Source organism: Herpailurus yagouaroundi, unplaced genomic scaffold, assembly GCF_014898765.1.
Source record: "Herpailurus yagouaroundi ecotype Mexico unplaced genomic scaffold, PumYag 162435, whole genome shotgun sequence".
Lineage (NCBI taxonomy): Eukaryota > Metazoa > Chordata > Mammalia > Carnivora > Felidae > Herpailurus > Herpailurus yagouaroundi.
The window spans coordinates 205,711-231,548 of record NW_024423163.1 but is presented as its reverse complement, the minus strand read 5'-3'; the positions used below and the strand labels follow the sequence as shown (position 1 = coordinate 231,548).

Below are 25,838 nucleotides of genomic sequence, written 5' to 3'. Positions count from 1 at the left end.
GAGAGAGAGAGGGAGACACAGAATGGGAAACAGGCTCCAGGCTCTGAGCCATCAGCCCAGAGCCCGACGCGGGGCTCGAACTCACGGACCGCGAGATCGTGACCTGGCTGAAGTCGGACGCTTAACCAACTGCGCCACCCAGGCGCCCCAATATTTACTATTTTTAACAATTTTCCGAAGCGTAACTCAGTGGCATTAAGTACATTCACAATGTTACACAAGCATTACCACTATCCATTTAAGAATCTTCTGCTAAATTGAAACCTTAAATGTAAAATTCCAACTTCAGACGATGCTATATTCAAAGTTCCAAGTTGTATTAACTAAATGCTGAGTGTTACATCACCAAAAGTTAAAAAACAAACAAACATTTTTTGTGTCTTTTGCTATCACTCAAGAAACCATTGTGTTTATATTACTGATGAAATTGTTGTATTAAATAGAACCCCCGAAAACACTCTACCTAAGACCTCCCTCCAGGTCAATATGAATAATTAATCAAACACCATTTAAGTGTCAAATGGCTTGTACAAACAAAAACATTCTATGTCTTTCCCTCTGCTCAGAAACCATCAAGCTTCTACATGCTAGTCATTTTCTCTACATACATTTATTTTTACCAGTAGCTTCACTTTTCAACTTCCAAGGCTTCATTCATTTTTCCATGACTCTTAGTAAACCTATGGTGGCTACATAAACTACACAACGCTTTTTTTTTCCCCCTAAATGCTTATAATCCATTTAGGAATTACCCTAAACTTTTTTATATTTAACTTTCTTTGATAGTAATTTGCATTTAGAATCATCCGGTCCTTAAGGTTTGGTATTAAACCAAGTAACCTTAAATATAAGAAAATATTTTAGAAATACACTTGAGAAAAGTTGTACCTTAATAAAAAACTGGATATAAGAGCATTGTCTAAACTCTTTGGGTGTATTGTGGGAAGATTCCTACCATCCCATCATCCTATGGTATTAATAGCTAGAAAAGGTGCTGGGGAACTTCAACTTAGCAAAATGGAAAACATTACAACCAGTTTTGGAGTTGAAAATGTATTTCATAAATAAAAGCTAGTATAGTATTGTCGCTATTTTGTTGTTCAGTTGTGCACTAAATATGAAATGCTTAGATAACATGAATTTGCTTATCAAATTCTTAGGCTACAAAATAAGGGTCAGCACGCTTAAACTTTCAAGTGATCGTTAAAACAGTACAATTTTATACAGCAAGTATATACAAAGTACCGGAAGGCTAAAAATCTAAATCCATTCCCTGTTTTTGCTTTGTTTTTTTTCAGCAAGCTTTATTAATCCATCACGGATGTAGTGATGTTTAGAGTGTTTCATGATTTCATTCAGAGAAAGGGAAAAAAAAAAGGTTCTCCCAGACAACAGTCTTTGGTGCCTCTGCCACACTTCAGGGAAATAAAACTACTTTAGGACTCTGTAACTCAGCTGTCAGGGTTGTTTTTACACACCTCATTAAAAGCTTCAGCAAATGGAAATACATTAAAACTCAAACACTGTTTTCCTAGTGCCTCCAGTACTTTATTCGTAGTTATTATCCACGTTTTTATAAATATAAACATTCTAAGTGAATGTCACTAGTGCAGGTACATTTAACAATGAGAGCTCCACAGGAAGCTACTTTATTTCGTGTGTAACAAGGATCGAGGTTCCGAAAACCTAACTGTACCACTAAAAACAAAACCAACCCCCAAAACAGAAAACCAAATCCAAATAAAAGCCTGTTAGCAAAGTGCAGTCCTTTTGGTTATCTTCAGAACAAACAGCTGTTGGCTTTACACGTAGAAATTATGTAGATTTGCTAATATACGATCACTGGAAATAAGTCCTTGCTTGTAGGTAAGAATCAGGTAGAGGGTTTTCCTCCTTTTAATTTAGAGGGTTTTTTGGATTCCAGTGTAAACAGCACCAGCGAATTTTCATAAAACATAGCTTTGCTACTTTCTCCTTCATTTTCTAGAACCGTAATTTTTATCAGCAGTACTGTTTCACTTCTTCCTACCTTATAGTCAGGACTTGACTGCCCACATAACGCTGCTTGGATTGTAAACAAAAAAATTAAAGCTCAGAGCATTTATAGGATACCTCTTACATTTTCACTCCACAGTGCATCAGGTGTTGTTTATAAAGCTTTTGCTCCTCTCAAAAGACTACAAAAATATATGAAACCACATCTTTCAGCCAGCGTCAAGAAAACAAATATTTTACAACTGGAATACTTTAGAGACCATGTACTGTAATTACATCCTCTTGACTGAATTCGTCCATTGCTTTCTTCATAAATCCATACATATACCAAGCGTGTGCATTTATGATTAGTCTACATGCCCTAATTTACGATATAAAAAAATTAAGTAACTTACTTTAGGTTCAAGTGAAAGTGCTCCTGACAATAAACTATTTCTACAACAGCCCTAAATCCCCCAAAGGGTGTTTTAAACCTGACCATGGAGAAAGATGCATAGCTACTTCTAAAAAGTAAACAACTACACACCAAAACATGCATTGTCAGGAAAACTAATTCATGCACTTGAATATGCCAATACCTTATTTTTATTATTTTAAGTTAGACCAATTTAAAACATTGCCCAGAATTAAGATAGAGCATTACATCATTTGATTCCAGAAAATGTCAAAATGCATTTGGCCAAAACTTAAAAAAACAAACACTTCCTCCTTATCCCTTACTGGTTGGACCAATGTGATCAATACAACTGTATATATATTAATCTACCTTAACATTTCCATTCATTAGCATTTCATCTTAACATACAGAGCCTTCTATTGTAATTTCCTCGTAAAGGCTTCCCCCCAAAAGATGCAAATACAAAACACTAGGCAGATACTCTTCAAAGTTTTATTTCACTAACTTCAGGTCAAATTTCCACAAGTGTTTTCTGGTCAATTTGCTATCCATGCTTGGCTTCCCAGAATGGTAGTACCAAAAGATTTGTGGGGTAGGGAGAAGAGACCATTTTAAGAAGCACTGCATTTACGCATCTCCCACAAGGCAAAAGAGTTGGGCATCTGATTGTTCAACAAAACAAAGCTTTATCAGCATCCAGGAGGGCAGGCAGGCAAACCAGGCTGTAGACACTCTTCCATTTGTCAAAATCAGACTGGAGAAAACCTACTCCACACAGATCGAAAAGGTATTACCATTCATCTCTTCTTTTTCTGTTGCCGCAACATTTTTCTTCTTTTAATTATCATATCATGTAGTTTCTCAAGTCCTTCCTTCAGTCCATCTCCTATGATTGCACAGGTGGGCTGCAAATGCCAGGGAGTGGAAGAGCTCAGTTCACCCATTGCTAACAATTTCTCAATTTCTGAGAGAGACAATGAGTTCCTCAGGTCTTGCTTGTTAGCAACTATAAGTACAGGGACTCCCTGATTTTCTGATATCCTGGTTATTTTATGAAGTTCAGTTTTGGCTTCTTCCATTCTTTCAACATCAACAGAGTCCACAACAAACACAATGCCATCTGTGCATCTGGTATATGACTTCCACAGTGGCCTTAATTTCTCCTGGCCACCTACATCCCAGAAGTGAAAAGTGACTGTTTTAGAATTTCCCAAGGTTACCTTAATTTTTTCAGTGTTAAATCCTTTGGTAGGTACAGTATTTACAAACTCATTGAACTGCAGCCTGTATAATACAGTTGTCTTTCCAGCACAGTCCAAACCCAAAATAACAATGTGAAAGGACTGAAATGAAGGCAGGCTGGACAGGATAGAAGTCTGGTCTGACAGTCCATTCCCCATTTCCAGGTGCAAATTAGTGTTCCAAATTGAAATGCTTTCTTCTTACTGCTTCAGAATTTCTCTTCCTAGGGGATCCAGCTACAAGACTGCTGAGGGGAAAAATGAATAAGTTATTCTTTGAAATACCATACTACAACTGTTTTTCTCTCTCCCCTTCTTCTTATATTAAGACGAGGAACTTGAAAATAAAACTTGTTCGAGTAAATAAGGCAAATGAGATCTGAAACGCACGCAAACCAAGGCAAAAGACAGAATAATCCTGGTGATTCAAATTCTTTCACAGTCATGAAAATTGCAGTAACACGTACTTCTCTACGTCCCTGGGTTCCAAATCTCAAAGACCTCATTCTGAAGATAACCTAATCACCAGTATCTGGTTCGACTTACAATAACCACAGAAGTGCCTTTTTTGGCAGAAAACTCGTAACACGTAATCCTATTTTAGGGATCTAATTCCACGTGCTTAACAGCATACCCAGGGTCACTATTATCCCTCCTTCACGAACCCCCCCCCCCGCCCCCCCGGCAAACAGCACAGTGCTCTCACCTCCGGAACTGGAGTCTGGATCCAAATAGGAAAGCATTTGTTAGACGTTTTTCACGCACGGGGTTGGAGAGAAAAGCACCCCACGACCGCTCAGCTTAGCTCTCCACGCAGCTCTGGCAGTTGCTGCACCAGAAACCTTAGCTTCGGACTCTGACCACGCCCACTCCTCACTGCCCACCCACGAGCCCAAATCCCATTGGTCACCCGCGTCAGCGCGTCCAATACACACACGCCCCAGTGCCCTAATTGGTGAGAATAACTGCCGCTCCCAGTGCGGCCGAGCTGGGCTCTCCCTCGGTCCACAGGCACCACCTGTTGCCCTTAAGTTAGAAAACAAGGCGCCCACGGAGGAAGCCGAGTGGCCCCTGCAGGTGACAAGGAGCCTCGACCGGCCGGTCAGGTCGCTGCCAGACACCTCGTTCCGCCCGCTCTGGCGCACCTGCAGCGCGGCAGGCGAACGCCGGCCGGGGCTCCCACATCCGGGACCCACGATCACCGCCGGCGCGTTAACCCTTCGTCCGCTGGCGAAAGGTGCTCGCCGAGGCCGTGCCAACCCCCAGGCGTGAATGATTCTATGTGCGGCTCCCGCACGGGCAGGGTCACTGTCCCGCCAGCACGATCCCTATACCTCGCCCCTCCGCACCCGGCCGCCTCCTCTCCCTCCGCAGGGCGTGGCCACACCAGCTGCCCGCCCCGCTGCGGCTCACCTGACTCACCGTCTTTCCTGGTCTGGACCCAGCGTCGCTCACAGCAGCTCGGGAGCGCGCTGCTACCTGTCGGAAGGCACCAGGGAGGCCCCGTTGGTGGCCGAGGGTGATACGCGGCTTCTAGGGGCGCCCGGCTGGCGCCGAGCGCCAGGCCTCCTAACGGTGCCCGGCGGATCCCTCAGCTCAGCAGCCGCGGCCCCGCCCCCCTTCAGCGCGCACCCGGGAGCTGGCCATTGGGGGGCGTGCGGGAGCCCGGTCTCCTAGCAACGGCAAAACAAGGTCACGTTCGAACTGGCCTAACCCGGACCCGCCACAGTCGAGGTCGGGCGGAGCTTCCGGCTTCAGCTTCCAGAGCAGTTGCTGTCTCCGACGCTTTCTCTAGCCGGCGGGTGGCTTGAGATAGTTCCCGGCGGGTCCCACCCTGCACCGCCTATCCTCCGGGCGCCGTACGATGTCCTCTGGGCGGTGGCCGGTGACGTACCGTCAGAGATTTCAGAAGATCCCGGACGGGCGGGCCCCTTATATAACGGGATGACGTGGGCGTGCCTCAGTAGCTGGCCTGAACGTCTGGGGCAGAATGGTGTCTGAAACTCATCATCCTTTTGCAAAGCAAATAAATTCCCTCTCTCCCACACGACCCTAGCAACATCCCCGTGAGGTAGAAATATCCCGGTTTCACAAATGAGGAAATAAACTGAAACATTAAATAGGCGTTTCTATTAACCCAAGGAAAATTAGTGGAACTTAAAGTCTACTTACTAGTCATTAAATGCCTAATGCTTCCTGTTGAATAATTCTGACCCTAAATGGCAGTTGTGTGCTTGACTCATAAGTCAAGCCTGACTTAACAGGCAGTAAGGACAATTCTATGTCCTCAGGGATAGAATGGTGAAGAAATCAGACCTTGTCTCTGTCTCCTGGAATGTTGTTCTCATTGGGAGCAAAAGAGTAACCAAATTGCCACATGAAAAAATTTAATTAAAAATGTGATCAGTGATAATTTCAGGATACTTACACAACATTGAAGGTGTGGTACTGGGAAAGTGTCAATCAACAAACATCTTTTGGGTTGGGACTGTAAGAGATTGGAACTTGGAAGAATATACATGGTGCACATTAAAAACAATTTCACGGGGCGCCTGGGTGGCGCAGTCGGTTGAGCGTCCGACTTCAGCCAGGTCACGATCTCGCGGTCCATGAGTTCGAGCCCCGCGTCGGGCTCTGGGCTGATGGCTCAGAGCCTGGAGCCTGTTTCCCATTCTGTGTCTCCCTCTCTCTCTGCCCCTCCCCCGTTCATGCTCTGTCTCTCTCTGTCCCAAAAATAAATAAAAACGTTGAAAAAAATTAAAAAATAAAAAAATAAAAACAATTTCACTTTGAAAATACAGATTGAAGTTTCCTCAAGAAATTTATGTTTCTCAACACCATCATTGCTAGTGATATTTATTACCTTTATTACTAGATTTTTTTAAAGTAACAGACATAAGGGACAGCTGGGTGGCTCAGTCTGTTAAGCTTCCAACTTCAGTTCCAGTTGTGATCTCACAGTTCATGAGTTGTAGCCCCAGGTGGGGCTCTGTGCTGACAGTTCAGAGCCTGAAGCCTACTTTGAATTCTGTGTCTCCTCCTCTCCCTGCCCTGCCCTTCTTACACTCTGCTTCTCTCTCTCTCTCTCTCTCTCTCTCTCTCTCTCTCTCTCTCTCTCTCTCAAAAATAAACATTAAAAAATTATTTTAAAGAATAGACATAAAACCTTAGGTCTAAGTACAGTGTATATTTTCAAGACCACACTACTCATTTTGGAAATAAAGCTAGAAATCTCAAATAGCATATTACATCAAGTTGCTGAATCTAGTGTAAGCTAAAGCTTGCCTTGTTAGTTATCATTAGCCATTTACAGCCATTAGTTAACATTAGCCATTTACAATAATCAGCAAGTAAGTGATAAAGGGCTTAGTGTAATAACTAGTCTTTTCTTAGAAATTTAACAGATATTCTTTATTAAACTGGAAAAACTTGAAAATTGTCATGAAATCAAGAATTAAGAACAAGAGTCCCTAACAGCCTTGTGTTTACAATAGCTTTACAATTAAGTAGGCCTTTCCCTGTTAGTTGCAAGGGTGCGTATCTGTACACTTTTCCCTGGAGAAACAGAAGGAGATGGGAAAATACTAAGAGTTTCTACCCTGGCAGAATCACCTTCATGGAATTACACTTAATGCTAATAACATAGGCTTATAACTAGAACAGGGTTGGCAAACTACAGCCTGTGTGAATTTGCCTATATCAGGAGATAAGAATGGTTTTTACATGTTTAAAGGGCTGCAACAGAAAAGATAAGAATATACAATAGAGGCCACTTGTGGCCCACAAAACCTAAAATATTTTCTCTCCAGCTCGTTAGAGAAAAAGGATACTCCTCCTCTGTAAGTAATAACAACCATACGAAAACTGCATTAAATGATATAAAAAGCAATGGAATTAATGGAATACACCATTTACTTTGTTGCACAACCTTCCTGTAGAAGGCAAGTTCAGATACTTTATTTAGATGCTATTCCAGGAAAGTGTTCCTTTTAAGCTATAGTTCATAGGCTGCGTGTTGAGGTGCTCTGGGGTGCCTCAGGAATTCATGAGGATTCTATGGGAGATTTTAACTTTTTGAGGGAAACACAGTGCCATCTGTTGGACTCTGTTAACAACTGTAACTATTAAGCTGACTGGATCTATCTATTTAAATGGAAATTTGGGATATTTCTTTGGGCCTGAGGCACCATGAAAAAGTTATTTAGACAAGAGGTTCTGTGAACCCCTGCCTTTAGTTATGGTTTTCCAAACTTTACTAATAAGGAGAAGCATCTGGTAGTGGTTATAAAAATATACATTCTTGGTCTCCATCACAGACCTGCCAAATGAGAATCATTAGGGAAGGAGCTAGTGATCTGTATCCAACAAGAATCTCAGGTTAAATGGTGAGACATTTTGAAGAAATACTGATCTTAAGAAATCCGTAAGCTTTCTCCTTTGAAATACAATTGAGTAATTTACCTTTTTTCTCCTTTTTGAATACCAGGACCCAGATCAAATCTGATGCCTGTAGCATTTTTCCTCTTCCATAATCTGATTTTCTATGATGTGCTTAAATTAAGCAAACACACACCGTAGCTAATGTCCTTCATGACCTTTGCACACTGTTTTCTAGGATACCTCACTTAGGCTTATAACTAGAACAGGGTTGGGTTTTCTAGGATACCTCACATAGGCTTATAACTAGTACATATTTACTGGAATCTCCCAAGTTTGAAGGTCTGGGTAAACAGAAGGCATGGGCTATGGTGGAAGGAATTGGTTCAGTGGAGGCAATAGACACACAGCACATAATTGCTCTGATATACAATAGGACTTCTGAGTGGTAAAATAGAACTTATTATCAAGTCATATACTTGTACAAAGTTTATCTGACAGAGTCAAGGTCAGGAAAAAATGTAATTTTAAAGCTGAGTATTAAAGGAACTCAACACCAGACAAAGTGTAGGGGAAAAGAATTGCAGCGAGAAGCAACAGTACACAGAGCACGGAAGCATAACTTCTATGATATACTCAAACACATCCAAAAAGAGGAGATTATAATTTCCCATAGGAAAAAAAAAAAAGAAAGATGTGCTAGGGGGACTTTAATCCTCCACTCTCAACAATAGATAAATCATCCAGGCAGAAAATCAATGAGGAAACAGCAGTTGAACAACACCATAGACCAAATAGACCTAACAGACATATACAGAACAGTTCATCCAACAGCAGTAGAATACACATTCTTCTCAAACCCATATGGAACATGAGGCAAGACAGATCATATGTTAGATCACAAAACAAGTCTCAATAAATTCAGGAAGATTCAAAATACATCAAGTATCTTTTCTGACCACAATGGGATAAAATCAGAAATCACTAACAGGAGAAATATTGGAAAATTCACAAATACATGGAAATTAAATAGCATACTCTGGAACAAATAACAGATCAAAGAAGAATAAAAAAAATCTAAAAAATTATGAGACAAATGAAAATGGAAACAACAGAACAAAACTTCTTAGATGCAGCAAAAGCAATTTTAAGAGGAAAGTTTATAGCTATAAATACCTACTTTAAGATAAAATAAAAATGTCAAGTAACATGTTAACACCTCAAGTTTGGTTCAAAATATGCAAATCAATAAATGCGATACACCACATTAATAGAATTAAGAATGCAAAAAAAAAAAAAAAAGGGTGGGGCACCTGGGTGGCTCAGTCAGTTAAGTGTCTGACTTGGGCTCAGGTCATGATCTCAAGGCTTGTGGGTTTGAGTCCCGCATCAGGCTTTGTGCTGACAGTTCAGAGCCTGGAGCCTGCTTTGGATTCTCTGTCTCCCTCTCTCTCTGTCCCTACCCTGCTCGTGCTCTCTTTCTCTCAAAAATAAAATAAACATTAAAAAAAAAAAAAAGAATGCAAGTCATATGATCACCTCAAAAGATTCAGAAAAAGCATTTGAAAAATTTAACATCCTTTTTGATAAAAACTCTCAATAAACTGAGTATGAAGAAATGTATGTCAGCATAATAAAGGTCATATAAGACAAGCCCACAGATATATCATACCCAATGGTGAAAGGTTCAAAGCTTTTCCTCTTAAACCAGCAACAAGACAAAAGTGCCCACTCCCATTCACCATTCCTATTCAACATAGTACTGGAAGTTCTAGACATAGCAATTAAGCAAGAAAAAGAAATAAAAGTCATCTAAATCAGAAAAGAAGAAATAAAATTGTCACGGTTTGCAGATATAATCTTATATATAGAAAACACTAAAGACTCCAGAAAAAAACCTTGCATCTAATAAGCAAATTCAGTAAAGTTGTAGGATACAAAATCAACATAAAAAATCAGCTGTGTTTTTATACACTAACAAACTATATAAACAAAATAAATAATCCCACTTACAATCACACCAGAAAACTAGAATATGTAGGAATAAATTCAACTAAGAAAGCAAAAGATCTGTACACTGGGCACCTGGATGGCTCAGTCAGTTGAGCATCCAACTCTTGATTTACACTCAGGTCATGATCCCAGGGTCTCAGGCATGAGCCTGGCGTTCTGCTAGTGGGCTAGTGTCGGGCTCCACACTGAACATGGAGCCTGCTTAGGATTTTATGTCTCTTCCCCTTTGCCTCTCTCCCCTGCTTGTGTGCTCTGTCTATAAAATAAAATAAAATAAAATAAAATAAAATAAAATAAAATAAATAGTAAAATAATAAAAAAGATCTATACACTGATAAGTATAAAGCACTGATGAAAGAAATTAAAGAGGACACAAATAAATGAAAAGATATTCTGTGCTCGTGGATCTCAAGAATTTATATTGTTAAAATGTTCATATTAACCCAAGCAATCAATAGACTGACTTCAATCTCTCCCCAAATTCCAATGATCTTTTTCACAAAAATAGTAAAATAATCCTAAAATCCATATGAAGCCACAAAAGACCCCAAATAACCAAGGCAATCTTAAGAACAAAGCTTGAGGCATCACACTTTCTGTCTTCGAAGTATATTATAAAACTATAGTAATAAAACGAGTATGGCAATGCTATGAATACAGACATACAGAACACCTCTATAGAATAGAACTGAGATCCCAGAAATTGTCATGCGTATGTGCTCAACTAATCTATGACAAACGTGCCAAGAATACTCAATAGGAAAAGGACAGTCTCTTCAACAGAAGGGGATAGGAAAATTGGACATTCATTGGCTAAGAATGAAATTGGACTCTTATCCTTAAAGACTTAAATGTAAGACCTGAAACCATGAAACTTCTAGAAGAAAATAGAAGAGTCTCCTTGACATTGGTCTTGGCAATAATGTTTTAAATCTGACACCAAAAGCACAAGCAACAAAAGCAAATATCAATGAGTGGGACTACATCAAACTAAAAAGCCTCAGCACAGAAAAAATCAACAAAATGAGAAGAAAACCTATGGAATAAGAGAAAATATTTGAAAAGTATCTATCTGATAATAGATAGACATGTGGTTAATACCCAAAATATATAAAGAACTCATACAACTCAATAGCAAAAACAAAACAAAACAAAACAAAACAAACAAAACAAACAAAAAACCAAAAACAAACAAAAAAAAACCACCATAAAACAATATAAACATTCAATTAAAATTCAATTCAGTTAAAAGTGGGTAAAGGACCTGACTGGACATTTTTCCAGAGAAGACACACTAATAGCTAACTGATACACCACAAGGTGCTCAACATCACTAGTCACCAGGGAAATGTAAATCAAACTGCAATGAGATATCACCTCACACTTGTTAGGATGGCTATTATGAAGACAAGAGAAAACCTGTTGGTTTGGATGGATAGAAAAGGGAACACTTATGCACTGTTGTGGGAATGTGAATTGGTGCAGCCACTATGGAAAAGAGTATGGAGGTTCCTCAAAAAATTAAAAATAGAACTATTACATGATCCAGCAACACATTGAAATCACTGTCTTGAAGAGATATCCCCACCCCTATGTTTATTGCAGTATTATTCACAATATTAAGACATGGAAACAACCTAAGTATCGGATGATGAATGGATAAAGAAAATGTGGTATATGTATACAATTGAATATTATTCACCATAAAAAAAAAAGAAGCAAATTCTGCCATTTGCAACATGAACAAACTTGGTGGGCAATATGCTAAGTGAAATAAACCAGACAGAAAGAAGAATAGTGTATGATACCATTTATCTGTGAATCTTAAAAAGTTGAACCCTACAGGGACTCCTGGGTGGCTCAGTCAGTAGGGTGTCCGACTTCAGCTCAGTCATATCTCGCAGTTCGTGAGTTTGGGCTGTGCTGACAGCTCAGAGCCTGAAACCTGCTTCAGATTCTGTATCTCACTCTCTCTCTGCCCCTCCCCCGCTTGTGCTGTCTCTCTCTCAAAAATAAAAACATTAAAAAAAATTTTTTTTAATAAAAAATGTTGAACCATAGAAAAAGAGAGTACAATGGTGGTTGCTAAGCATTGGTAGGAAGAAAAAAAAGGGGAGATATTGGTCAAGGGTACAAACTTCTAGTTATAAGTTCTAAGGATCTAATGTACAGCATGGGGACTATAATTAACAATAATGTATTGTTGCTTGAAACATGCTAAGAAAGTAGATCAGAAATGTTATCACCACACACACACACACATGCACACACACACAGGAATGGGAACCTTGTGAGATGATGGATATTTTTACTAACTTTATTGTAGTAATCGTTTCACAATATATCAAAACCATCACATTGTACACATTAAACTTACATGATGTTACCTGTCAATTATATCTCAATAAAGCTGAGGGAAAACAGATGTGCCAGCAAAAGGATATTTTCCTGAACATCAACTGATAGAATAAAAATGGATACATTTTATGTTTCTAAAGTGTGTCAATATCATTCATATTCATGATAAACTATTCATGTTTCATAACCTTATATCAGAAAGTTTTTTTCAGCTAAACTCCATTTTGAATTGTCTCTTGAACTTCTCTACCAAAGACCCAGAATGTTCAAAACTTAATTATCACCTTATTATTACTGTTGCTGAAATATGACCCTTCTCTTTTCGTCCTTGTTTTGGCTTACAGGAGTTCATTTAAGAGCCGCAAGTAAAATCTCAGAGCCATTTAAAAAATTCTCCTTTGTCCCACGTACAATTAGCCACCTGTCTCTTTAATCCATTTCTTTCTTTACATTCCATTTCCAGTACTTACATCTGGTTCTTATAATGTCTCTCCTAAACTAGTTAATTTACCTCCTAACTGATTTTTCGGTTAACAGGCAGTGGCACTGGCATTTGTCCCCTATGTCTGGCACCAGTGTCTTTTCTTCTTCATTATGCTCTAGGGAGTCCTAATTTAGGCTAATTCACTTTGATCCACTACAGCACAAAGCCACGGTACAATTTTGACAAGACTTTAAAAAGAAAATGTCAGAAGTACAACCTCAGAGTTACATAGAATGACTCCTAGATAAGAATTCACCAGGCCCATGGGTCCAAAACTCTCCTCATGAACTTCTTTTATGGGCAGCTTCAAGGACTAGTTTCGCCGGGTTTTAAGTCATGAGACAGGTTGCCATGTCTTCTGAGAGGGCCATCACATGCCTCTGGACACCTAGTCAAGACCCAGCTGCCCAAAGGCACAGTGGTGGAAAGTTATCACGGCATAACACAAACAAGGTCTTCTCTCTGTGTCCCTCTGGCCTTGGACCTGTCCCTTTGGGTATGACTGACAGTGAGAATGTCCAGTGTAACAGCACCCCGGTAAGGCCATCACATCAGAACAGATGTGTCCTGATTCGGCTCTTTTTAACAAGCCCTGTGTGTTATATCTGATTTCAACAGTCCAGTCCTGTTCAGTCATTTTTACATTTCTACCCTCTGTCATGAGCATTGTGATCCTCTCCATCACATTCACATTCTCTTGTTGGAACGCTCCAAAGCTCAGTCTTTAGGTAATCTCATCTAGCACCAGGACTTTAAACACCCTTTATTCTGCCAGATTTGTTTCCAACCCGGACCTATTCCCTGATATCCACAACTGAGATGAATATAAACATCTCAAACAATTCCTAAACCTACTCCTCAGACTGAGCATATCCCATCCTATACATTAGCACCCAATTTACCTACTTCCTCAGAGCAAGGACTTAGGAGTCATCCTCATATACCATATCTAACCCATCCAGGGATATATACATCCAAACCAAAGTACCACTTACCACCCCACTGCTGCCTTACCACCCCACACTCCAATCCATGTCCGATGTGTTTCTGGTCCTCTCGTGTGGTCTCTCTGCTTCTGGGGGAAGGTTCTCCCCTCAGGCTCAAATGTCACCTCCTGAGAAAGGGCCAGGCTCAAATGTCACCTCCTGAGAAAGGCCATTCCGAATATCTTAAGTATCTGCCCAGAACCCCCTTCCATCTCTGCCACCATTTTCTATTCTTTACTCTGCTTTATTTCTTCTTCCTAGAATTTGTATTTGTTTACTGTGTGCCCTCACTATCTGTCCCCTTTTCCATTATAACTTCCCACAGGCAAGGAGAACGTCAATGTCATGTGCCACTCCACCCCTAGTGTCTACTGCAGTGTCTGGCACTTAGTAGGAGGTCAGAATTTATTGAATGAATGTTTCACATCCTAAGAATAATTGCTCAAACAGGAGCCAGCTGATCTCCATAAAAACAAGTGATAATCTTAAAGGCACCACTCTACACAGAGAAAAAAACAAAACGAATAACTTGCACATACTGATTCTTAAACAGGCAACAGACCCTAGAGAAAGAGCTTCGAATGCACCATTATGACAAAACGGAATGCTTAGCTTCCTCATTTAAAATATCTCCATTAAGTATAGTAGTTACTTCAGTACTCCCGAAACTAGTCACCAGGTACTTGCTGTAACCAATGCAACTCATGGAGCCCTTCCAGTGGTTTTCTCAATCCCAAGAGCAGGGGGACCCAAAGTAGTATTCAGATCCTTACAACTTTTGAGGCAGTAACTAATTATGATTTTGAGAATAATAATTTCCTCTACCTTCAAACCATCCACATTTCAAATATCTTAGCTCAATTTTCAGCCAGATTTTACCTGTTTTCAGCTTTTCCATTTCTTTCTTTTCACCCAGTATTTGCTTCTTTGTTTTGCTAGTGGTAGTTATCCTGTGGTGGGGGTAGGGGGACAGTATCAGAGTGCAGGTGGTCACACTGTGCAGGAAATGTCACACTATTCCTCTTAGATAAGGAGTAAAAAAAAAACATTATTACCACGAGTCAAGAATGGGCAGATATTCCCCTTTTCAATTCTTCAGAATGTATCCTTACACTTTTAATTTCAAGGACTCATATGTGCCTGGTACAAAATATATGACACCTTTTTTTTAATTTTTTTTTTTTACGTTTATTTTTGAGAGACAAAGACAGAGCATGGGCAGGTGGAGGGGCAGAGAGAGAAGGAGACACAGAAGCCGAAGCAGGCTCCAGGCTCTGAGCTGTCAGCACAGAGCCCAACGCAGGGCTCAAACCCACGAGCCAGGAGATCATGACCTGAGCCAAAGTCGGACGCTTAACTGACTGAGCCACCCAGGTGCCCCTGTGGCAATCACTCTTAAAATGACTCTTTATTTTATTTAAAATATTTTCTTTTTTAAAATTTATGTATTTTTGAGGGATGGGGAGGGGCAGAGAGACGGAGACAGAAGATCTAAATAAAGCAGGATCCGTGCTCTCAGCACAGAGCCCGACATGGGGCCAAACTCATGAGCTGTGAGTACATGATCTGATCCAAAGTCAGACACTTAGCTGACTGAGACACCCAGGCGCCCCTTGAAATGACTGTTTAGAACAACCATGTATAATTTTTTTTTTTAATTTTTTTTTCAACGTTTATTTATTTTTGGGACAGAGAGAGACAGAGCATGAACAGGGGAGGGGCAGAGAGAGAGAGGGAGACACAGAATCAGAAACAGGCTCCAGGCTCCGAGCAATCAGCCCAGAGCCCGACGTGGGGCTCGAACTCACGGACCGTGAGATCGTGACCTGGCTGAAGTCGGACGCCCAACCGACTGCGCCACCCAGGCGCCCCCAACCATGTATAATTAAAGTGCTTCTCCTTTTGCCAAACACAGAATAAGGGATTTAGATAACTAATTTCAAATTCTCTAATCTAAACTGGACCTCTGTGTAGTTAGGAAAATTAGTTATTACCCAGAATAGAATTGATATCATAGCACTTTGGGGTATTTTAATTAAGACAAAACAACACTTTAATATCTAATGAAAGGATACATAGCAGAAATATTGCCTCATATCCTCCCCCATTATTGAAGAATTCCTAACAGTTTAAGGTATCTTTAAATGAGTTTTATGAATATACATAAAACAAACAATAGATTAGTTCTCTTTGCAAGAAACCATCTAGTAAGTAATTTTATTAGAACAATTTAGAAAAACTATGGCCTAATATCCTAGAGAAAATGAGAAGAGAAAGTTCTGTTACATTACTCTTGAGCCCATTTTTATTTGTTTATTAATTCCCTTACTAAAACACCAATTTCATAAACAGTTTTTAAATTTTTTTTTCAACGTTTATTTATTTTTGGGACAGAGAGAGACAGAGCATGAACGGGGGAGGGGCAGAGAGAGAGGGAGACCCAGAATCGGAAACAGGCTCCAGGCTCTGAGCCATCAGCCCAGAGCCCGACGCGGGGCTCGAACTCACGGACCGTGAGATCGTGACCTGGCTGAAGTCGGACGCTTAACCGACTGCGCCACCCAGGCGTCCCTATAAACAGTTTTTAGAGCAGTAGTCTAGTACTAGAATAGATATTTAGAAAACCACAGTTGATCTTTGCCCTAATGTGTATGTGTGAGTGTGTGTGTGTGTGCGTGTGTGTGTGTGTGTGCATGTTAGTATATCCGTGTGAGTGTGTGTGAGTGGGTATATGTGAGTTTGTATAACAGCATTAGAGTAGTTGACCGGGTGAGGCAAGATATAATGTGGAAGGGAGGCAACGAAGAAGTCAAGTAATCAAATATGATTTATAATCCTGAGGAAGGAATGACTTATTTACGATGCAACTTTTTCATTGTCTTACATTTAGCATTTAAGGGAAGATTGAAGTGTGGTTTATTTTAAAATTATAAGTCAAGTAGAATCTTTGCTTCCCTTCTTTGCATTCTCATGTACTAATGAAAAACAAAATGCTTTACTGGGAACTTTGTTGTTGACGGATGAAAAGAAAATATTCTTTAATCAGGAAAAAGATAATGAATGGGGCACCTGGGTGGCTCAGTCAGTTGAGCGGCTGACTTCAGCTCAGGTCATGATCTCATGGGTCATGAGCTGAAGCCATGAGTTGGGCTCTGTGCTGACAACTTGGAGCCTGGAACCTGCTTCAGATTCTGTGTCTCCCTCTGTCTGTGCACCTCTCCCACCTCTGTCTGTCTCTTGAGAATAAAAATAAACATTAAAAACAGTTAAATTTCTACTCCCTATTTTATTTTACATTCCAAGTTTACATTGAGGAAATCTTTGATCACATCTGAGATCTATATTGAATGCTTCCGTGCTACCCTATGTACATCAGTTATTTTACTTTGATGTTCACGTTGCTGAGCATAGAAAACTTTTTTATGGTTTAAAATATAAGTGATGTGGGGCGCCTGGGTGGCGCAGTCGGTTAAGCGTCCGACTTCAGCCAGGTCACGATCTCGCGGTCCGTGAGTTCGAGCCCCGCGTCAGGCTCTGGGCTGATGGCTCGGAGCCTGGACCCTGTTTCAGATTCTGTGTCTCCCTCTCTCTCTGCCCCTCCCCCGTTCATGCTCTGTCTCTCTCTGTCCCAAAAATAAATAAATAAACGTTGAAAAAAAAATTAAAAAAAAAATACAAGTGATGAAAGGGTGCCTGGGTGGCTCAGTCGGTGAAGCGTCTGACTTCGGCTCAGGTCATGATCTCACAGTTCATGGGTTCGAGCCCCACGTTGGGCTCTGTGCCAATGGCTCAGAGCCTGGAGCCTGCTTCGTATGCTGTGTACCCCTCTCTCTCTGCCCCTCCACCACTCATGCTTTGTCTCTGGCTCTGTCTCTCTTTCAAAAATAAACAAACATTAACAAAAATGTAAACAATATAAGTGATGGCTGATAAAACGACATGTGTACAAAGTACCATGGTTAATCTTTTGAGATGGTATTTTAAGAATAAGTCAATGCAAAATGATAAAATGATACACAATGGATATAAAATGAAGATAATAATCCAATGTAGAAAAAGATAAGGGCTATAGCAGGATACACACAATGTTGTGAAAACGTCTGAAGATGCGGACTTACCTGCAGTCGGGAAGAGCTGTCACCCACCGCTGAAAAGGTGTTGTTGAAGTGGGGTCCCACAAGAAGGCTTTGAGCCTGCGTGTGCTGGGGGAGGGCAGGACAGAGAAACAGACCAGGAGAAGGAGCTGTGCTCCCGGAAGAAGGAACAGCACGAGCAAAGGCACCAGAGAGAACTAGGGTGTGTTCCAAGGAAACAGCAAGTAATTTATCAGCTAAAAACAACATAGGGCTCTGTGGCATGAGGCAAATTCAGAAAGTAAAAAAAAAAAAAAAAAAAGGACCCTGATGGTGGATAGTCTTTACATCTTGGTAAAGGAAGTTGGATTTCAGCCATTGAGGACTCCTTAATATTATCATGCCACACCCAGTCAGTTCCCAAATCTATATACAACACTTAGTAGAGTGAGTGCCTGGCCAGGGCAGTCACTCCTTAAAAGTAGACAATACTGTTCTATTTCTTCATAGTAGTTACATAGATGTGTTCACTTTCTTATAGGTTGCCAAGCTGCACATTTATGATTTTTGTTTTTTCTTGTATGCATTTTATGCTTTTTTAAAAAGTAAGAATGAAAAAGAAAAATGAATATAAGGTGTTACAAAAGAATGATATTGGATTGGGGCAGAACTAAATTGGGGCAGGTACAAAAGTGCCTTTGTACTTTTTATACAATGCCCACAATGTCCCATATCCATCCCCTGCCCAGCCGTGCACTACCCCTTGTCGCCTTGGAGATCTAGTTATTGTTCAATACAAGGTTCCAGAGCCTGCACTTTGGTGCGGCTTTCCTCAGTTTCCCAACCAGAGTAACTTGTTGTTCTCTTTGCACCACTTGCATTTCATGTATCTACCCCTACTTAAGCGCCAATCCCTTTGAAATTCTGTTTTCGTGTCTAATTCTCCTGCTAGACTCTTTGATCTCCAATGTCTTGAGCAATGCCGGTACAGAATTTATCACAGCCAGGTGAGCTATTAGACTGATTATTTTTTAAATCCAGACACATCTGCCATATAAAAGTTGCCAGCTGCCTCTCTGACTGGGAGTGAGTGTAAGTCTCATTGAGGCATATCTTTGGTTGTAAAGAAGCAGCTTAAATGTCCTTTTTAGTTAAATAAATGCAAGGCAATTAGGTAAAGATTGCCTGGGGAAGAAGACAGAATGGGCCCTTTTTTTTGTAAACAGTACTGCCACCCCAATGGAATTGCTAGCTAGGAAAAGGTACAAAACCTTGTCTAAAGCCAAGGAACATCTTGGTTGCAGAAGGAATAAAAGACATGTATCTGATTGAATCTTTTTTTTTTTTTTTCTTTAAGATTGACATGGTCTCAGCTAAGGTCTATAGCAGGAAGAGGCTTCCAGTGGGAACTTGTGTAAGAGAAGTTAGGGGAAGGTCCGCCCTGGAGACCTGGTCTCAACAACAGGGTTTGAACAGTCGTGGGAGAAAGGCCTGGTTCCGGTGTGTACCACGGATGAGTGCAACAGCCTGCCCTCATCCTGTCTTCCTAGCATGGTGGACTTCTGCCACAGGTAAGCTCACTCTTCCTTTATGTCAGAACTACTGCAGTCTTTGAAGAAATCTCAACCAATCATCGCATGATGATAGTAAGTCTTGTTCAGAACAACAACACTACAGGATAGACGGAGATAAAGTGGCTGAAAACCAGGCCACTAGGAGACTGGTCATATGGTCATATTATCCTCAACTCTATCGTCAAAAAGTATTTAAAAAGAAGGCTGCTTCTTTAAATTCAGTTCCTACGGTTATGAGATTCTTCACGGAAAGGTGAGAGGCCCCAAGAGGAAGACACTGGTCTTCCTGCTAACCTAATATTTGATTCTGAGGTGGTTTTATTTTGTGTATTTATTTTGAGAAAGAGAGAGAGAGAGACAAGGAGAGCGAAAGAATTCCAAGCAGGTTCCATGCTGCCAGCGCAGAGCCTGACATGGACCTCTAATCCATGAACCATGAGATCATGACCTGACACGAAGTTGGACGCTTAAGTGACTGAGCCACCCAGGTGACTCTGAGGTGGTTTTATTTTGAAAAATAGTTTTTGTGAGCTTACTTGTATCCTCAGCTCTTGAGGTGGGTCCTGCCAATTACAGAATAAATGGTCAAAGTTGTTTTTTTGTTTGTTTGTTTGTTTTCATTTGAAGATTGCCAATTTCAGATCTGTGGTTTAGAAAGATTACTCTGACAAAAACTGGTTAAGAACAGAGTGAGGAGGAGGGCTAGTCAGGCAGCTCGGTAAGACTCCTGCTTAGAGGCAATCGAAGTCCGAAGAAAGGTTAGTAACAGAGAGAATGGATTGATGGGAAAACGGAAGTTAAATAATTTGGAGAGAAGATTGACAGGTCCTAGAAACTGATCCCCGAGGTGGGAATAGTGTCATATGGCTCCTGTGTATTAAGCAGAGTAACCAGAAAAATGTTGGAACCATTGACAAAAAATAGGAAGCACAAAGGTGAAATCAGCATGGGAGAATTTAACCGGTCTGAAATAAGAAAGCATGTGTCACTTGGTGGTGATGTGGGTATACACATACAGAGCAGTCTAGCCCAGCGGTTTTCAAAACTGTTACCAGAATCAGATGGTGAGGGGTGTTTGCTTCTTTACTGCAGAAAGTTCTGTCACAGTTGGAATTTTTAGATTGCAGTTCAATATGTCATGATTGATTAAGCAGGTAACACATTTTGGTTTCCTCACACTGCTACAAACTGCCATTGATTATAATATGACCATGAGCAGAAAGTAGCAGATAAATAATGATTGGAAAACAGAAGCAGACACTAAAATAAAAGATGTGCTCGTGGGCAACAGCCACTTCGTGTGGCTTTGTGCCTCCCATGTCAGTAACTTAAGTGGTAAGTTGTATCTAAGAATTCCTGTGCTAATAACAGCTCTGGAAGGGCAGTAATAGGAAACTCTATATAAAATCCTATCCAGATTTGCTTGATTTTGTATCTATTATATAGCCATATTTATTATCATTTAAAAAAACATAGAAGAAAATGTTTTTCTATGTGCCTAAAAATTTTTAGATTCTAATTCTCTTTTTTATTATTCATTGAGGTATTTGCTTTAATACCACACTTTGTGATAATGCATGGTCTCTTAGGAATGTAACTCTAACGTATGGTCAAAAGATTTTACAATTTTCCCACCCAAATCCACCAAATCAGACTACCTAAGGCTAAGTTCTTAAACAACTTCTAGAATAAGAAGCAGCTGGCAATTACTGACTGAAGTTGAGGACAGAAGTCAGTATGGAATAAATTTCTAGAGTTACTGGCATAGAGGCATGGTAGGTGTGATTACTAGAGACAAGGGGAGGACAGAAACTTGGAGGAAAGCCTGTGTTTTCACGTTCGTAGAAATTTCTAAAAGTTGCACTACTTTGTGCAATTGTTCAAACTGTCAGGAGGAGGTCAGACGAGACGGTGCCAGAGGGATGGGAGTCAGAACGGGTGTATTTGCTCTGGCAGGGGAGCTTTTCCATCAAGCGTAGGATCCAGGCCAGAAGGTATGAATATTGTGATGTTTTGTGTGCGAACTGAAAGGGGGCGTGGGCAGAGGCCCAGGGGGGAGTTGCTACTGATCGGCTACATTTAATCAACAGTGTTAAGTACTGATGTTGGGTCTTCCTTTCAGAAGGGAATGTAGGTCATCCCCCACCCACAGGCCGTGCTGCCAAAGTAGAATCAAGTAACCGCAGAGCCCTGAGACAGGAGTGAAAGGGCGCCCTCTGTAGGTGATACCAGATCAGGGGAAGACTCCAACAACCTTCGTTCTTACGGATTCTACTAGTCCCATACCTGCCAACTGATAGGCATTTAGAAAATATTCAGAGTGAATAAATAAACAAATTAAGTGTGCCTCAGGATCGATGTGCCTCGTTTCCTCCTCAGCTTGTTTTTGGGCACTGAATAAAGTTACTCTGCATAACGCCAACAACTGTTAGATAAAATAGTACTTTATGTGATTTCATAGCATAAAAATAGTATTTTATTTATGATTACTTTTATTTTTTTAGCTTTCGGAAGAGCACAGAACTTATTAACTAAACAGCATTTTAGTTACAAGTAATTAAGATTTAAAGATTACTCTAGGGGCGCCTGAGTGGCTCAGTCAGTTAAGCGACCGACTTCGGCTCAGGTCATGATGTCACAGTTTTTGAGTTGGAGCCCTGTATTGGGCTCTGTGCTGACAGATCAGAGCATGGAGCCTGCTTCAGATTCTGTGTCTCCCTCTCTTTTTACCCCACCCCACTCCCTCCCCTGCTCATATTCCCTCTCTCTCAAAAAAAATATTTAAAAAAATTAAAGATTACTCTAAACTACTGACATTTTTGGCACAAAACAGGCAAACTCAGCAAAGATGCAGCATCGTGTCTGATGTATTGAAAAGAAAAATAAAATTGTTGGCTATTTGCAAGTAATTTAATGAAGAAACTGGGTCCTAGATTTGATATCTGATAAATCATTAACATTTTACAAAAATCAATTTGTTAATGAATACATGAAGAGCAATTATAATTTACAGACTTATTTTGTTTTCTTAAAGTGTATTTATTTATTTTGAGAAAGAAAGAGGCAGTGCCAGTAGGGGAGGGGCAGAGAGAGGGGAGAAGACAGAATCCCAAGCAGACTACTCTCTGTCACCTGCACAGAGCCTGATGTGGGGCTCGAACTCATGAACCCGTGAGATCATGACCTCAGCCAAGATCAAGAGTCAGACACTTAACTGACTAAGCCACCCAGGTACCCTTACAAGCTTATTTTTAAAATAAGGAGGTTTTTTTTTTTTTAATTTGAAAAGGAGTTTTCCACATTTATCAATTATCCTCCGAACTGCCTTACAAGCAAGAGCTATGTGATTTATCCCAATTTTATAAGTGAAGAAACTGAGGCTCTGTGAGGTTAAGTCATTTATTGGCCAAGGATCACTAAGCCAGTGTTTTAGAGTTGTAATTTGGCTTAGTCCAGGTAAGAGCTCTATGACCATGTGCTGACTTACTTTGGGACGTGGAGAGCAAGGGAGGGAAGAAAGTTATTTCACAAAGTTTCCAGTATAACAGACTAGAGCAGCAGAAAAACAAGGTAGGCCAATAGGTTCTTGTATTGAAAGTACACTTTCTGGTTTTAGCTCATTAATTCATCAGTATGCTGCGTTTATCATGAAGACATAGTATTTGAGGATTAGTAACTATCCGTCTGGAATCTATTGAGAGTTGGTAGCAAATTTGTGATATTCTCAATCCAAAAGGACTGGCTGGTCTTAAGGCATATCCAGATGTAGTTTCAAAACAGGGGAATGAAATCAAGGTTGAAGCTTACCATTCAGAAACCACGAGCGCTGAGGGACTATCCTGCTTTTTTCTATTTAAAGATAACACTGCCTTTTAGTAGAAAATTGGGGTTTTTCTTGATGCCCCATGTGATCATCAGTTGGTCTTCATGTGTTCTTTAGAATAATAACTCTCTGTGATATAAATTGAAAGTATGCTGAATGACTTATTAAACAGAGCATCAATATGCTTCTTCAGAATCTAAAAATCATCCTAATTGACTGAGAAATCACTTCTGTTATAACTTACAGCTTAAGACATTGCATAGACATATGGTACCAAGCCAGGTTCTCATTATAATTTCTATGATGCTGAAATTAAACTTATCTCTGTGATATCTTCATACTAAGTAAGTATAATAAAGCAATGTTATGTTTCACAAAAATCTGAAATATTAGGAAGCTGTGTGTGTGTGAATAATTACAAAGATAAAGAGTATTCAGTTTGAAATTCTGCTTGTAATATAGAACAAAATAGAATCCAATCCTACCTTTTTTGTCTCATACCGGAAAAAACAAAAACAAAAAAAAAAAGATTCCATTCTAAAATAGAGGTAAGGGGAAAGTATAAATGATTCACCAAAATCTGTTAATGTCGGACTATATTTGCTAAGCTATTAGCATCAAAAAATCAGTTTAAAATGTAATGTTTTATATCTAGGAGTAGAATTATACTTAGTTCTGTTTATTCATATATATATATAAATGGTAAATATATCTGGAAAATAACTTTGTATATTCTATTTTAAAAAGGAAGTTATGGGGCGCCTGGGTGGCGCAGTCGGTTAAGCGTCCGACTACAGCCAGGTCACGATCTCGCGGTCCGTGAGTTCGAGCCCCGCGTCGGGCTCTGGGCTGATGGCTCAGAGCCTGGAGCCTGTTTCCGATTCTGTGTCTCCCTCTCTCTCTGCCCCTCCCCCGTTCATGCTCTGTCTCTCTCTGTCCCAAAAATAAATAAAAACGTTGAGAAAAAAAAAATTAAAAAAAAAAAGGAAGTTATATGTGATGAGTGTGGTTAATATTTTCTACTTTTTGTCAGTAAATGGGATTTCCATTTATTTAGTCAGAGGTTAGTGTAGGGCATTCGATCAGCTTGTAATTCAGGAACGAAAAAGCAGAGTCTCATTTGATCTTCTAAGGTTCCTATACCACTTGTAAAGTTATAAAGTATAATTATATGTAAAACAGCCAAAAAAATTGTTACTTTCTTTGAAGAAATGTATATTAAAATGAGGCTTCTAAAATTCAATTACCGTTTAATATTTTATATTCAAAACTCTAATTTCCAAAGAATTAAAAAATTCCATTTGTTTAGACTTTCCTCAAACATTACAGATTATTACATTATTAGGTGCAGAGATTCAAACGTAATGAATTCCAAGAATATGTAAATATTTGGATATTCAAAATCATATGCAACTGCTGATGGGAATACACAATGGTGCAGCTGCTGTGGAAAGTCTGGCATCTCCTCCAAAGGTTGAACAGACGCAAGCAGTTCCACTCCGGGGCATATTCTCAAGAGAAATGAAAACACGTTCAAGCAAAAATTTGTGTATGGATGTTCAGAGCAGCATTATTCATAATAGCCAAAAAGTGGAAACAACCCAAATGCCCATCAAATGATGAAATGGATAAACAAAATGTGGTGTATCCACACAAAGGAATACTATTTGGCAATAAGAATAAATGAAATATTGTCGCATGCGATGCATCAATGAACCCTGCAGACATGCCAGGGGAAAGAAGTGAGTCACAAAAACCACATATTATATGATTCCACTGACATGAAATATCCATTATGGGCAAATCTATAGAGACAGAAAGTGTATTTATGGTTGCCTCAGGCTGGAAAGAGAGAGGGATAGGGAAAAAATGGTAAGTGGGTTTCTTTTTCATAGTGGTAAAAATGTCCTAAAATTGATCTTGATGATGATTGTACCACTGTGAATATGCCAAAAACCATTTAATTGTTTTTTTTTTTAAAGGAAGGCAATAGTAATCTCTCAAAAACGAACCAGTTTTTCCAAGTAAATCATGTTTCTTTTAAAAAGACTTCCATGGGGGTGCCTGGGTGGCTCAGTCTCTTAAGCGGCCGACTTCGGCTCAGGTCATGATTTCGCGGTCTGTGAGTTCGAGCGTCGCATCGGGCTCTGTGCTGACAGCTCAGAGCCTGGAGCCTGTTTCAGATTCTGTGTCTCCCTCTCTCTCTCTCTCTCTGCCCCTCCCCCGTTCATGTTCTGTCTCCCTCTGTCTCAAAAATAAATAAACGTTTAAAAAAAATAAAAAAAAAAGACTTCCATGCTTGTTCAGATACAACGATATTTAAATCTAGCACAAAGCAGTAAAAAAAAAAATTAAAAAATGCAATGCTCCAATTTTTCGGGATGGATGTATAGGCTATCCTTCGTGGTGTGTTCAGAACAGACATATGATTGAATTCATTGCAGTTCTTTTACTTCAAAGGGCAAATAGTATCAGGCTTTCATAGATCTTGAGTCTTTGTATCAAAATGTCTGGTCA

The 25,838-nt window shown here is 40.0% G+C and overlaps 1 protein-coding gene across 6 annotated transcripts; it reads right to left on the bottom strand.

The window, feature by feature from the left end:
- Positions 1 to 2,562: 2,562 nt before the first annotated feature.
- Positions 2,563 to 5,494, bottom strand: LOC121026759 (ADP-ribosylation factor-like protein 4A). Of its 6 annotated transcripts, none has more exons than XM_040469534.1 (2): positions 5,047 to 5,494; positions 2,563 to 3,881 (listed from the first exon to the last, which is right to left on the bottom strand). In XM_040469534.1, the coding sequence occupies exon 2, from the start codon at positions 3,790 to 3,792 to the stop codon at positions 3,190 to 3,192; it is 603 nt and encodes a 200-aa protein (XP_040325468.1). In that variant the 5' UTR covers positions 3,793 to 3,881; positions 5,047 to 5,494; the 3' UTR covers positions 2,563 to 3,189. The 6 variants fall into 6 exon arrangements, with proteins under 6 accessions (XP_040325468.1, XP_040325467.1, XP_040325465.1 ...); XM_040469533.1 differs by having other exon boundaries at positions 2,563 to 3,878; XM_040469531.1 differs by having other exon boundaries at positions 5,056 to 5,494.
- Between the last annotated feature and the right edge of the window lie 20,344 nt (positions 5,495 to 25,838).